Source organism: Lytechinus pictus, chromosome 3 (genome assembly GCF_037042905.1).
Source record: "Lytechinus pictus isolate F3 Inbred chromosome 3, Lp3.0, whole genome shotgun sequence".
In the NCBI taxonomy this organism is placed as follows: Eukaryota; Metazoa; Echinodermata; class Echinoidea; order Temnopleuroida; family Toxopneustidae; genus Lytechinus; species Lytechinus pictus.
In genome coordinates, this window is record NC_087247.1 from 5,595,179 (window position 1) to 5,610,104 (window position 14,926).

At 36.4% G+C, this 14,926-nt stretch overlaps 1 protein-coding gene across 1 annotated transcript; it reads right to left on the reverse strand.

Moving 5' to 3' along the window:
• Window positions 1–975: 975 nt before the first annotated feature.
• Window positions 976–14,482, reverse strand: LOC129255987 (uncharacterized). The gene is made up of 5 exons (XM_064096201.1): window positions 14,130–14,482; window positions 7,928–8,031; window positions 6,821–6,907; window positions 4,949–5,020; window positions 976–3,375 (listed from the first exon to the last, which is right to left on the reverse strand). Exons 2-5 carry the CDS (start codon window positions 8,016–8,018, stop codon window positions 2,738–2,740), a joined length of 888 nt encoding a protein of 295 aa, XP_063952271.1. The 5' UTR covers window positions 8,019–8,031; window positions 14,130–14,482; the 3' UTR covers window positions 976–2,737.
• Window positions 14,483–14,926: the final 444 nt, after the last annotated feature.

Sequence of the window (14,926 nt, forward strand, 5' to 3'; positions counted from 1 at the left end):
TATTTCTACTCAGTCCCAAACTGAAAATCATCCGATCTTGAACCTTTATAACAGAAATGTCAAATATAGTGAATTGAAATGTTCTTTACTACAGAAGCATGATATGGGGGGGGGGGGGGGGACACAGGGCTGAGATTTGATTTTTTTTTCTAATGTGATTTAGTTTATGGTATGCTACAATTTGTAAATTGTCATTGACATCTATATCATACTGTATTTTACGCAATGTAATAATCTTGTTTGTCAAAATGCCCCGTTTTATCCTTATTTATGTTTTTATTTCAATAAACCGTTTTGAATTGAATTGAATTATTTTTGTAGTTGTTCTTAATGTCGATGTTTTGAGCATTAATACCATATACCCCCTGCGGAATGTGTTTATACAACATATTCTATGTCCAGTCTCAAACTTAGAATAATTATGTCTTGAAGCTGCACTTGAATGTCAAATAATAATAATAATAATAAACAGTTCTTGTATAGCGCATATCACGATTATGAATAATGTCTCTATGCGCTTCCAAAGGACTTGGATATTATTACCCCAGCTGTAGCTTGGCAGCCGTAATTTCTAAGATTACAGCGCACACGCATTTCACGCATTATCTATAGTTAAAACAATAGACAGTTCTGAATACCAAAATAATTGGATGAAGCAAATCTAAAAATGAATTGCGCCATCATAGTTGATGTTGGTCTGACCATGGGGATTTCTTGTTGATTCTATAAAACGTGTGTGAAAATTGTGTTAAAATCATTCATTTTATTTTTCTTTTAATTCCGATACCAAGGGTAAGATTATGCAACTTAATGTATATTATGTTAAAAATTGTTGGAATACAATAATCTAGATGATATTGAACGAATAATGTTTCCTCGTATTATTAATCATGTTAAATGGAACAAATGAAGACAATTCGTCGGCCTCATACCAAAAGAGCCTTATCCGTTTTTTTTTTTTTTTTTTTTTTTTTTGGGGGGGGGTCGCATTCCGAAACAAATGCCTTTATATTGTAAAATGACATGTCGACATGGCGAAGTATGTTATCTTGTCAAGTCGAGTTATATAAGGTTAATGTCAACATGGCGATATATTTTATATTGCCGTGTCGAAATATAAAGAGTTATCTCGCCATGTTAACGTATTACTTTTTAAAAACAGAAAGTCGACTTGGCAAGAAAAAGTAACTCGTGTCAACATGCAATTTTTAAAAACTTGGCAAGATAACGTATCTCACCATGTCGACATAATTAAGCTATTAAGTCGACATGGCAAGATGAAACAACTCGCCATGTTGACATAATAAGGCTATTAATTTGACATGGCCAGATAAAGCATCTCGCCATGTGGTGAAGGCATTGTGATGGGTCCGTATACACATCTCAGCCAATCAAAATCAAGTAGAGTTGTCAGAAAAATGTTGATGAAACACCAACCGGGTTGACATGTTTAACCAGTCAACGGGATCGTCAAATCGAAATGAAGAGTGAGAAAGTATGTAATGTTCCTACCATTTTTATTTTGTAAGTCTTTTTGACCCCCCTCATCAATTTACAGATGACACCCGTTTGTTGATCGTGGTACCACGCACATGTCAGGGGTCCAACATGACAATGAAGAGCGGAGGCTTTTAGGAAGGACATCATCCTCGACACAAAAATCCCGTTTTAGGTCATAGTCTAAACCATAAAAATATTGGGTAAAATTTTGACCAGCACGAGGGTATTATGTGTCCAACCAATTTTGGGAAGTATTTTACCCGATGCGGGAAGCATATCGTTCAGTAAGGTTAAGAAATAAGCAGTAATTACTTTAGAATGGGCAAAATTTTCATCACACTGGATAAATAAAAATGCCCAATGTTGGATGGACACATAATTACCCTCATGGAGCATTTTAACCCAATATTTTTAAAGTGTATTTAATGTTTTAATTACTGATTTGGTTATTTTTATAGCTAGTCGATACAACCTTTTGTTCTAAATTTGCAGCTGTAAAGACCTGACTGTGAAGTAATCGTGTAGTAATTAAAGGCCATTGTCGTTTAAACAACTATTTTTCTACTTTTTGTTTGACAGTCAGTCACAATTGACTGGTTTTGCCACACAGTATACATGAATATGATGACAATATGGTTTACTTTTGCTATGTGCACTAGATTTGGTTGATTGAAGTTTCAAGCAGGGTCTGTTCTTTCATACTGATTTTTATAAACTATCAAATTAGATGATAATCAAATAAGGGCCCTGTTTCATGAATATTTTTAAAAACCTGCACAAATTCTATATAACAAGTGCACTATGATCAGCCAATCAAATCATTTGCTTTCAGTTCTGAACTTTTATTGAAAAAAAAATGTTAATATAACAAGTGTCATGAAACAGGCCCCATGTACTTCAGAGAAGTTATCAAAACTGTTATTGAAAAAAAAATGTTAATATAACAAGTGTCATGAAACAGGCCCCATGTACTTCAGAGAAGTTATCAAAAGTTACAACAGAAAGAGTTGAAACGGAACGCCACCCCCCCCCCAAAAAAAAAAAAAAAAAAAAAAAAAAAGATACGGAGAGTGATACAGATCTGTGTCATAAATTCTAGTCAGACAGTAGTATTGCAAAAGTTACAGTACCTCAGAGTCTATGTTTTAGAATGGAAATGGCACTTGGAATGTCAGGAAGGGTGTAACTATTATCTGTACTGAAAAAAGTACATCTTAATATTCTGGCAAGATGACATTTAGAAGTGGGTCTTTCTGTTCATCGATACTTTGCATACCGCGCCGATCACAACTCCAACGAACGCCAAAATCCAGCATACACAGAAGATATCGCAATCGCCATGCCGTCTGCTGCTTTTCATTTCACCCGGCCTGGAATACCGTTGCGAACATATGGGAAATTTTGGTAATCGGGGCGGAGGTGAAGTGCATTTGCAGAATGGTTCGTTTTGATTTCCAATTACGAAACAAGGTCTCCCCGAAAGAGGTTGGAGTGGGAAAAAATCCCGTTTTCCGCTATCCGATGTTATCGTTGCCATGGTTACCATAGGTGATGTACGCCCACCTCCCTCACCGTTTTCTTCATTGTCCGTCTCATTTTCTTCACCGTCCGTCTCATTTTCTTCACCGTCGCTAGTGCCTTTATCGATTTCGCCATCATTGTCACTGCTTTCACTAGATTTTCTATACAGTGTGGTACTTCCGAATGTGGTGACACTAACTGTCCCAAAAGAAACACTGCTACTCTGATCTGTCCTCGTGAATGGGGTGCTAGCACTTTCTTCGTTGAAGCTGGTGCTTGGCGTTTGCGGACTTTCATTTTCCGGTTGCTCATCAACTTCCTCCTGCGCTGTCCCTCCGGCGTTACCAGGATGTTCTGGAGAGAAATTTTGAAAATTAAATTAAAATGGTATCTCTCTTTGAACGAAACTGCTTTGTAATTATATTATTGTCAAACAGGAAATGACATATTTAAATTAGTCTCCGTGCAATATCGAACCTTTAATGGATGATCTATCGTTCATTTTCTTATAAACGCAGTAACATCAGTCCTAGTACCGGGAGGACCAGGAGCCGAGGAATAGTGATGTGAAATTCCCCCCTCCCCCATTTGAATAAAAATGTGTGACGTAAACAATGTTGAAAGTAAACATTTTAAAGAGTGGAATGAAATTTCACTTTTGAAAGATTATGAGGCATTTGTCGTTTAAAATCGTTTGAGCTGCAATATCCGCTCAATGCAATTCTATAGAATAAATGACAATATCTTATTTATTGCATTTTGTGTATGTCGGATGAGACAGAAAATAAAAACATGTCGGCAATTCAAGAACACTAACCTGGAATCACTAATGTCTTGTTGTTTTTGTTGTTGTTGTACAATTCCATTTAAAGGGGAATCCAACCCAAATAAAAACTTGTTTTTATAAGGAAAAGAAAAATCAGACAAGGTGATAGGTGAAAGTTTGAACAATATTGGACAAACAACAAGAAAGTTATGAATTTTTAAAAGTTGTAAATATTTGTAATCACTATACCCATGGAGACTTCAAATTGGCCGCATGTGTGATGTCATCGTGATGTAAGACAAGGACTCCTCTTCCATGTACTCCAATACATATTATGGCTAAAATGTCCTTTTTCCAAAAAGTTTTATTTCAAATTATATTTTTCTTTCATGAGGACATAAAACAATATACTACCTGGGTTATATTTAGATTACTGCCCCAGGGGAATGGGTACTTATGAGAAAACCACAAATCCCTGATAATGTACATGTACATGGCCTATGGGAAAGTTGTCCTTGCCCCTTGTCATAATATACTTACCCAGTTGCCAATTTGAAATCTACATAGTATTAGTGATCTCAATTTTAAGGCAGCTATAACTTTCTTATTGCTTGTCCGATTTCTTTCAAACTTTCACCATTCGGTTTAATTTATTTTTCTCCTTCCCAACACAACATTTATGGCCAAGCCTGGATTCCCCTTTAAACTCTCGAGTGTATGAATAATAACATTCAACAGTGTTCAAGATTTTAAAAGTTGGGTTTTACCCATTGAAAATAACTAAAATGGTGTATATTGGTATGCTCCCGAGCTATATCTTCATCTTAATTATCACCTTCACTGTACCTTCAAACCGAACATAATTCTATTCGATATGATTTATTTTTCAATGTCTCGTATGATATACCTTAAGTTTTCATGAGTCAACTTAATATTTTACACTCAACAAGCTCCGGTTTTCAATGGATCCCTTTATTGAATGAGAATTACTTTTACAAAAGGTTACTGATGGGGGAAAAACACATTATACAAGAGTATATCCATACATTATGATTTGTGTTTTATAGCGCAGGTATTATAGAATAGTGGCTATCATCATGTTAATTGTGCAACAATTTGTTTTTTGTATTCTTGTTTGAAATTTGTATGAATTATTATTACCATATTCGGAAGAGGGCCATATCCTATCATCGTTTTCTTCCTTTGATTCCAAGATTTTAGAACTGTCATCAGCTGCAAATAAATAAGTCAGATGAAACATTGCATAATCAACCGGTCCAACTGGTAATAAAAAACGGCCTGATGATGAGGGAACTGCATTTGTTGATTTTTGACGCCTCCTCTCCAGAAACAAACTCAAGTAGGACAAAAAAAAAAACAAAGATGACAATCGGAGAAACCAAAATTCTGCAATGTCAACAGCATACATTTGCTAATTTGTTAGAGGGAAATTATGTTTTCCGGAGAGTGATGTTGAGTTCACTGTAATGACAATTTCTTCAGGCATCCACGTTTTTCATTTTCTTAAATTTGTTATCATCATCATGATCATCATCATCATAATAATATTAATATTATTCTTTTTTTTTGGGGGGGGGGGATACTAGAAATGCAATACTTATTGAGAAAAACTTATCTGTTTTAGTATCGTGCTGAAAACGTATTTCAATGACACGACTGAATAGGCCTACAGTGTTATAGCTTGGAAGGGGAGGAAGGTGGGGGGGGGGGAGGATCTGATTTTTTTTTTTCCGAATGAGCGAGCTTCAGTAGTCACCAAATCCCTACCCATTTCTAATGCAATTTTGTCAAAAATTAATGAGGGGGCTCACTTTGGCAACACAACTCCTTGCTTAGGAATTAAAAGCCCCGAACCCCTTTATATCACTATTTGGTATTTCCTTCCCAGTTATTCGTACATAATACATACAGTAAAATGAAGTTAATTATAACAAAATAATACTCTAATTATAATTGTCTTTATGAATGAAACACATCAACGCAAGACTGGATATTTCTGCATGATATTGCATAAAGTGCATTTTATTATTAAAAAATGCCCCTTTCTCTTTTTTCTACATGGAAACTTATCGTGCAAAGGTTATCAGAGTGTTTTTTTATTTCTGTAAATTAGGTAATCGAAATCTACCAATGTCTGCGAAATTGATGTACAATGATCATAAGTAAAATGTCAACACTTCGACCTTCGCCATGTTCCACCTAAGTTTAATCAATCAAATTACAATGGTTTCATGAGTGTATCTCCCATGTTTGATATAGATTCTTACCTCGAATCTCAGTAATTAGAAGAAGAAGATTGTAGCAAATGGCTAAGACGAGCTTCATGGTTCATACATCTAAAGGATTCATTTCATACATTAGCCGACACTGAATGAAAAATCATGACAGACCACCTAATTCGTCCTCATGACGAATTGAAATCTAGTTGCATTTTGTGTATGTCGGATGAGACAGAAAATAAAAACATGTCGGCAATTCAAGAACACCAACCTGGAATCACTAATGTCTTGTTGTTGTTTTTGTTGTTGTTGTTGTACAATTCCATTTAAACTCTCAAGTGAATGAATAATAACATTCAACAGTGTTCAAAATTTCAAAAGTTGGGTTTTACCCATTGAAAATAACTAAAATGGTGTATATTGGTATAGCTCCCGAGCTATATCTTCATCTTAATTATCACCTTCACTGTACCTTCAAACCGAACATAATTTTATTCGATATGATTTATTTTTTAATGTCTCATATGATATACCTTAAGTTTTCATGAGTCAACTTAATATTTTACACTCAACAAGCTCCGGTTTTCAATGGATCCCTTTATTGAATGAGAATTACTTTTACAAAAGGTTACTGATGGGGGAAAAAATACATTATACAAGAGTATATCCATACATTATGATTTGTGTTTTATAGCGCATGTATTATAGATTAGTGGCTATCATCATGTAATTGTGCAACAATTTGTTTTTTTGTATTCTTGTTTGAAACTTGAACTATAGTATGAATTATTACCATATCCGTAGTAAGAGGGCCATATCCGAAATATGCCAGTATCATCGTATTCTTCCTTCGATTCCGAGCTTTTAGAACTGTCATCAGCTGCAAATAAATAAGTCAGATGAACATTGCATAATCAACCGGTCAAACTGGTAATAAAAAACGGCCTGATGATGAGGGAACTGCATTTGTTGAGTTTTGACGCCTCCTCTCCAGAAACAAACTCAAGTAGGACAAAAAAAAAACTATTTATAGATGACAATCGGAGAAACCAAAATTCTGCAATGTCTACAGCATATATTTGCTAATTTGTTAGAGGGAAATTATGTTTTCCGGAGAGTGATGTTGAGTTCACTGTAATGACAATTTCTTCAGGCATTCACGTTTTTCATTTTTTTAAATTTGTTATCCTCATAATAATAATATTGTTATTCGTTTTTTTTTTTTTGGGGGGGGATACTGGAAATGCAATACTTATTGAGAAAACCTTATCCGTTTTAGTATCGTGCAGAAAACGTATTTTGAATGACACGACTGAATAGGCCTACAGCGTTATAGCTTGGAAGGGGATGAAGGTGGGGGGGGGGGGGGGAGGATCGGATTTTTTTTTCCGAAGGAGCGAGCTGCAGTAGTCACCAAATCCCTACCCATTTCTAATGCGATTTTGTCAATAATTTATGAGGGGGCTCACAACTCCTTAAGAATTAACAGCCCCAAACCACTTTATATCACTATTTGGTATTCCCAGTAATTCGTACATAATACATACAGTAAAATTAGGTTTATTTCAAAAGATAATACACCAATTATAATTGCCTTTATGAATGTCAAACATTTAACGCATTACGCAAGACTATTTCTGCATGATATTGCATAAAGTGCATTTTATTAAAAATACACCTTTCTATTTTTTCTACGTGAAAACTTATCGTGTAAAGGTTATCAGAGTGGGGTTTTTTCCTGTAAAAGTGATAATCAAAATCTACCATTGTCTGCGAAATTGATGTACAATGATCGTAAGTAAAATTTCAACACTTCGACCTTCGCCATGTTCCACCTTGTAAGTTTAATCAATCAAATTACAATGGTTTGTAACTTCCCATGTTTGATGCAGATTCTTACCTCGAATCTCCGTAATTAGAAGAAGAAGATTGTAGCAAATGGCTAAGACGAGCTTCATGGTTCGATCAGTTGATGATAGAACCTTCATCATCCTTTATATATGTCTGCAAATATTGGATTGAAAAGGTGTGAGGCTATAATGCGTACAGTCATCAGATCCAATACATCACATGGTAAGGTGACGGCGAAGTAGGTGAAGGCCGTCCGTAATTTTCAGACAAAGCTGGCAAGATTCATAAAGTGAAACTCAGACATAGCCACAGCACCTCATCAAACATTGGCACAATCATTGAATCATAGAGCTATAGCTCTATGATTGAATCATTCTCCAAGTTACTTCCGTCTCACCTGGAAATGGACAAAAAGATGAACTTGATCATGACCGTAAAAAGTTTTCATTGGTGAAAAGCCACCCACGAATGATGCAATATTGGTTGTCATGCGGTTGGCGGAATATTATGGAAGTAGGACATAGGTCTTAAAATGAATAATATGATTGTCGGATTATCAGAAAAGAAGGGACATATTCCTATATTCCTGTACGTGGTTTATAGATGGAGGATTCGCTAAATGGTTTCAGATCAGATTTAAATGATAATGCGTGATTGCTGTTGCTATGTTGCGTTTCCTCCTCGGTGTGATGATAATCGTTTATACATTCATGAACATTGTCATGTCGGTAATTGACACTTGGTTGTTTGTATACAGACCAATGGAAAAAAAAAAAAACAATAAATTGCGCTTCTTGTTCATCCAGCATGCCTTTATTTGGCACATGCGCTTCAATAGCAGCGATTGCAAGAATTCTGGCTGTTGATTGGTTTATTGCGTGACGCTGGATTTGTTCTTTTTCCTTTTTTTAACGACAAGAATAGCAGGCTTATTAGGACGGGCGGTTCCATGATTTAAACAAAGGGGTCCTACTTTATATATTGGGGGGGGGGGATGACAACCATCCCATCCATCCCCCATAAAAAAGAACATTAATAATATTAGAAATATCCACCTCTGTTGTGAACAGAATTTACACCATTTAAAAATAGATTTTTTAAAAGGAAGAAAAAAATCCCACCGTAACCGATGGGGGGAGATGATTATAAATTAATGAAAAAAAAACTGGTTGGTATCCACGTCTGCTATATGAAACTAATTTATCACTCAAAGGGAAACACAAAAAGTTACAGAAGAACAGTTGAGAGTGATACTACGGAGACAGACATACAAACGGGGATAGATAGGTAGATGAATATAAAGTTAACGTATATTTATAACGAAGAGATGAGTAGATATCGCTATACGGATATTATAATCATATAACAGATAAGTGAGATAGAGATAGATGAGGAGAGAGAGGGAAAGAGAGAAAAACGGAAAAGAGCGGAAAACATCCCATTTCGTCGTTATGTCAACTACAATTTCATTCAAACACGTGCCCATGAATACATTTTGATGTCACCAGAAACTAGTTTTGCTCGCAATTCCTAATAATTTATATGCCCATAGCGAATAACCAGGATATAGATATTGCCGTCAATCTGGCGTCTGCAGACCTTAAAAGTTAAGAAAGGTCACTGTGGTCAGTCATTCTTTACAATTTTATCGAACCTGACACGTATCATGCGTACAGTGATGGAGGACGTATTAAAGGCAAATTGGAAATTTGAAGAAAAAACGAAATAAACTGGAAAATATTTAGCCTAAGACATGCGAATAGTATATTAACTGTAGCAACTAGTGGTAATCGTGGAAGTGGTAATAGTAGTAGTAGTAGTAGTAGTACGGTCGTAGTAGTAGAAGTAGTAGTAGTAGAAGTAGTAGTAGTAGTAGAAGTAGAAGTAGTAGTAGTAGTAGTAGTAGTAGTACCGGTAGTAGTAGTAGTAGTTCCGGTAGTAGTAGTAGTAGTTGTAGTAGTAGTAGTAGTAGCAGTAGAAGTAGTAGTAGTAGTAATAGTAGTAGAAGAGCAACAATGGTATCAGCTAATCGAGTTATGAGTTGGGCCACATTGTCGTTCCATCGCGTGCTTAACGAATTCTGACCAATATTCTATAGGAATCATAGTGTAGGGAATGCTTTTAGGGTTAGAATTTGTGTTTTATGTTGTATTGCATTAAAATCTGTAACTAAATACTCACTTGTTGCATCAACTTTAGATTGTACATGTATATGTTGTGTACACCACTGCGCAGAGTTAAATGGGATTCAAATGTTTAAAGAAAAACACTTTTTGTCATGGGATTAATGTTTAATCAAATGTAACCAAAAAAGTTCCACCAGCATTTTCATCTCGATTACTATTAACATTATTAATGTGGGAGTTATTAGTCTTCACTTATTACATGTGGAGTTCAGTATTTTTGGCATTTGTTTAGTAATAGCGCCTGTCAACATACTTTTGCATTTAATACAGCTCATATTATCATCCCATTTAGTAATATTGCCCATCTCCGCTCCAAGCAAGAAAAGAAAGTGTATAATCAAAAACGGGTTAAGTACAATCATTGGATTTTGCCTGTGCTTGAATTGGGTTAATTCCTCAAAATAAAATCAATGGGCCACTTGCCTAATGCTTTCTACTCCGAGCTGTAATATAGGTAGGGGTGCAGTTGACAGCATCTTTTATTAGAGGTTTGGCAGTGGTATGATAATACGATAGGAAAGAATAATGCTGTTGGCATGTAAGTTAATGTCATATTTCATCCCAAGGATACAATATTTTAAAAAACAAAGAACGAGAGTAAGAGAGTGGGAGAGAGAAGGAGGAGGATGAGGATGAGAAGAAGAATAAATCATATTCTAAGAATGTTCCTCAAACGCGTTACTTCCATATCACTCGTCGACTGTCTTTATATAAAATCTTAATTGCGCGCGAAATATTGATTGCAGTCCCATTTTAAGCTTGTAAAATCCGAAATCTGAACCGCTCTTTAAAGAACACTTTCCAAACAAAGTTGTAATCACCCCAACCCACCCCCACCCCCTGCCTTCTCTCTAGCTCATTTTGTCTGTTTCTATCGCCCTGTCTTGTCCTCATCCTTCCCCTATACTAGATTATTTTGTCCCATGTGCTTTGGGTGACCTTATCGACACACATTCGAAAAGAGATGCCTGGACACGCTGAAAGTTAAGTCTCGTTGGCGTCAACTGTTTAATTTACAGTAATTTTGTTTCCCGCCACTCTATCCCGACATTAACGCACCTTTACAACATAACGACGTCAAATAAAATATCCACCCCTCTTTGTATTTAATAATATAACTTTTTTGTGAGATATTGTGTTCAGATGATGGCCTTTGACGATGTCTATGCCCAGTCAATTTCAAGTTACAAGTTCTGTATGTGAAGTTGTGTTCAGACGATAACTTTTTCACTTAAGAGGGTTAAGGACGATGGTCTATGATCAGAGTAGTGCAGGTACTCTCCTGAACAGCATTTGTGTTAATTCCACTCTGATTTGCCCCGAGCCCTATCCACTGCACCTTCCCTTCAAAAGAAATTGGACATCTATTTCTTTCATAACTACTAACCAATTTCGTAAAAGTCTTTGTCTTTCATTCCCGGTGTAACAAGTATTTAAAAGGTATGGTACAGATATCCAGATGAATTCACCAATTTAAGTCGTCATGAACAATAATTTAGAAATTCGCTAAATATCCCAGATTTGCTCTTCAAACGACCCCAACTTAAAAAAATGTATCAAAACAACTCAAATGTTAATGCAAGTGGAAATACACTGTAAAAACTATGGTGTTATGACTGTCACCACTTGGTGTTAATAAAGGACCACATCCTGAGGTGTTAAAATTACACCCTAGAGATTGAACATAACACCAAAGATTCTAATGTAACACCCATTCTAACACCCATACATGTAGGTGTTAAACTAACACTGTCAATTTAACACCGGTGTAAAATAACTGGTGTGGTCCACTATGTACACCGGTTAACACCAGAGTTTTTGCTGTGTACAAATACATATGTTAAGACTTATCATTGTTTGAAATCATATTGTCATGGTCAGCCTGAAGTTACGCAAATGTGTGCTTAATAATGTTTGTTTTTTATGACTTTGTCAAATTATGATGCTACATTTAGGAAAAATTCGGTGAAATGTAGTGCGTGTTTAGGGAACAGATTAAGTCTCACATCATATACCAAGTACACTTGTTTTTACGGGTGTTATCCTATCAAATATGCAATCCCATCTCTGGTGATGACGAACGTGACGAGTGCATGGTCTTTAATAAAGGGCGCCTATCAGTAAATCCTCAATCCATTAGTATGTCTTCCTAAAGATTAAAGACAGAGAACTTTGCAGAAGGTTAGGCTGCAACTCATTGGTTCAATAAACTATGCCTCAAGTTCGTCAGCTTTTATTCTTAAATCAAAGGAGCAAGTATTTTGTCGTCTACGCTACATTTTAAAGTTACAATTAAACTTTGTTTTGAATCCACACAATTGGTCATTCATTCCTTAAATGAGATTAGAAATTTGTCATTTTGTGTGGGGAAATATCGGGTTGATGTGTCCAACGAATTGTGAGATTTTAGCAGTTAAAACCCCACCTTGTTAGCATTACATGGAATATACTTGTGCTCAGTGTGTGTTTAATTTTTACTCTTTCCTCTTGACAATGTATTTTAATGTCTTCGTGACTATTCATTAAAAGTTACTGAGCCAAGCCCAAATGGCCGTCACTTTGTAAGCTAGATAGATGCTTCTAAACATAACAATTGAAAAGGAGATTATAGTTTAGTTCAACTTTGTTCGTTGATCTATATTGGTAAAAGTGGAGACATAATGAATTATGATTCGGTCATTTCTTTTGGAGAGGGTTTCGCCTTAACAAATTGAATTAGACCAATGTAGATGAAGCAAATGACATAATGCATGCTTGTGGCCGCCAGATATTGTCTACATGGTCTGCTTCTGGATTAATCCATTAGCCAGATTACCTGTTGCATTAAGGGATCAAGAAAGAATGCTCCAAACATGGCAAAATGACAACCTGAACATGATGAAAAAAAGAATCTCGGATGAGCCTCGCTATAAACTTGTTAAATCAAAGGTTATTCCCCATATCTGGATACTCGGCTCGGTTACCTGTGCCAGAATTACTCCGCATGATGTTGTTTTTGCTTTGCTTTGTTTTGATTTTTCTTTTATTTTTGCGTGTGTGCGGATGGCTGCATCGGTGTCGGGAAAGGAGACTGTCTGCCAAAGCATCTCTTTACGTGATGATTATTGTCATAATTTGTGTTAGAATACTTTTTCTGGCGATACGCATTTGCTATCCCTCGCGTCAAGGTATGATAATCTGTTTGAAGGTTAATTGTCCTCTAAATCCTCAGTATGTCTCATTCCATTTTATAAGGATTCCCCGCTCTCTCTCAATATTTCGCTCATACCCTCCCCATCACCCTCTCCACCTCTCTCGACCTCTTTCTCACCGTCCCCCTCTCACTCTACAGTATTACTATAATAATCCCAGCAGCCTGTTGTTTTATGAGGAAACATTCGTGAAAATACCAAGACGTATACACAAATCACTGGCGCACAGCTATAGGCCTGCGACTCCACCCCCCCCCCCCCCCCGATTCACGACCAAGAAGAAGCAAGAAAAGGGAAAGAAAGGAAAGGTAAAAGGGTAAATATGATCCATGATATGATATACATTGTGACAAAACATCACATAATTTTGGTATGGAAAAAAGTAAAAAAATTTGCTTGCTCACAGATTTATGGAAATTTCCCCAAACAAGTCACGTCTATTCTCAAATTTTCGGCTTATTACGCCTCTGACACAAATAATACTCGCATCATTGGAAGCGTTGTGGTGTAGCGGTTCTGACTCTCGCCTTGTAATCAGAGGGTCGTGTGTTCGAATCCCACCATGGCCTAGCGTCCTTTGGCAAGGCGTCAATCCAAAATTTGCCACTCTCCACCCAGGTGTTAAATGGGTACCCGATAGGATGCGAAAGCCTATGTAGTATGCCTAGCAATTGAGTCTTGAAATTCTTGTTGGAATGCTCCCCAGTGAGTGGAGAAGGTGCATACATTGTATGCGGGCATGCAAGGATCCGATGACCGGGGTAATAATATATCTGCGAAGCGCTTAGAGACGTCGTTCCGATGTGTTAAGCGCCATATAATTGCGGAATATTATTATCATTAAAATATTTAAATATTCAAATGAAATACTTACCGCTCTGCTCGTACCTCCTGCGCAAATCTTTTGGAACGAGCAAGGTGCTTATCCAATAAGGGCTGTGTGATGTCTATCTGCACACTATGGATGAAAATGTTCTAAAATAACCTGGAGTAGCACATCCGACTAACCTGATTTTAAAATAAAATGTTATTACGCAACTCTATGCCGAGAATTCATAACATTGAACATCGGAGTTGCTTTAATCTTATACTCCAATCAGCCAGGACGATGCCTGGTTCTTAATCCTGTATAGAGGCTGTCACCATTATGGAATATACTTTCAGGGCATCACTGAAAACTCAATAGGCTTGATCGTCTGTTCTTGTTAGTCACATCCGTCGTTTGATAGATGCCGCTGGTTTTGACTTTCACTCATCGAAGGTTGCCAAACTCATTATTACCTGAACTTACATAAAATCGTTAAAACTTTGGCTCATCCAAGCCATATCTGTACGATTCTTAATAAGCACTTGTTGCGTTGTATTACTATTCATCTGTCAGAATTAGTGGATTGCTCCCCCCCCCCCCCCACTTCATCCGCCTTTGCCTTTTTCTCCTTCTTTACCCCTCCCCTGTATATTAATGTTTACCTGATTTTATTAGCCAGATATAGAAATATTTGTTTAAAAAAATCTTACAGAAACAGAGACATGACAGAAGTATTAATGGTACATGTATATAGGCCTTTCATGTGGGTGCATACTTATGATTTCTGGTCGGTTGGTAAAAGTTGAACTTAAAAGAGATTTTTTTTCGGTAACAGTTTTGCAATCCCGTATGCAATGGCAAAA

What these genes read in the sequence shown, in the direction of transcription:
- LOC129255987 (XM_064096201.1), bottom strand. Translation starts at nt 8,018, where the DNA reads ATGATGAAGGTTCTATCATCAACTGATCGAACCATGAAGCTCGTCTTA. An exon ending in GCCCTCTTACTACGGATATG is followed by an intron (nt 5,021 to 6,820) that starts GTAATAATTCAT and finishes ATTTATTTGCAG; the next exon opens with CTGATGACAGTTCTAAAATC. An exon ending in ATGGCCCTCTTCCGAATATG is followed by an intron (nt 3,376 to 4,948) that starts GTAATAATAATT and finishes ATTTCTCTCCAG; the next exon opens with AACATCCTGGTAACGCCGGA.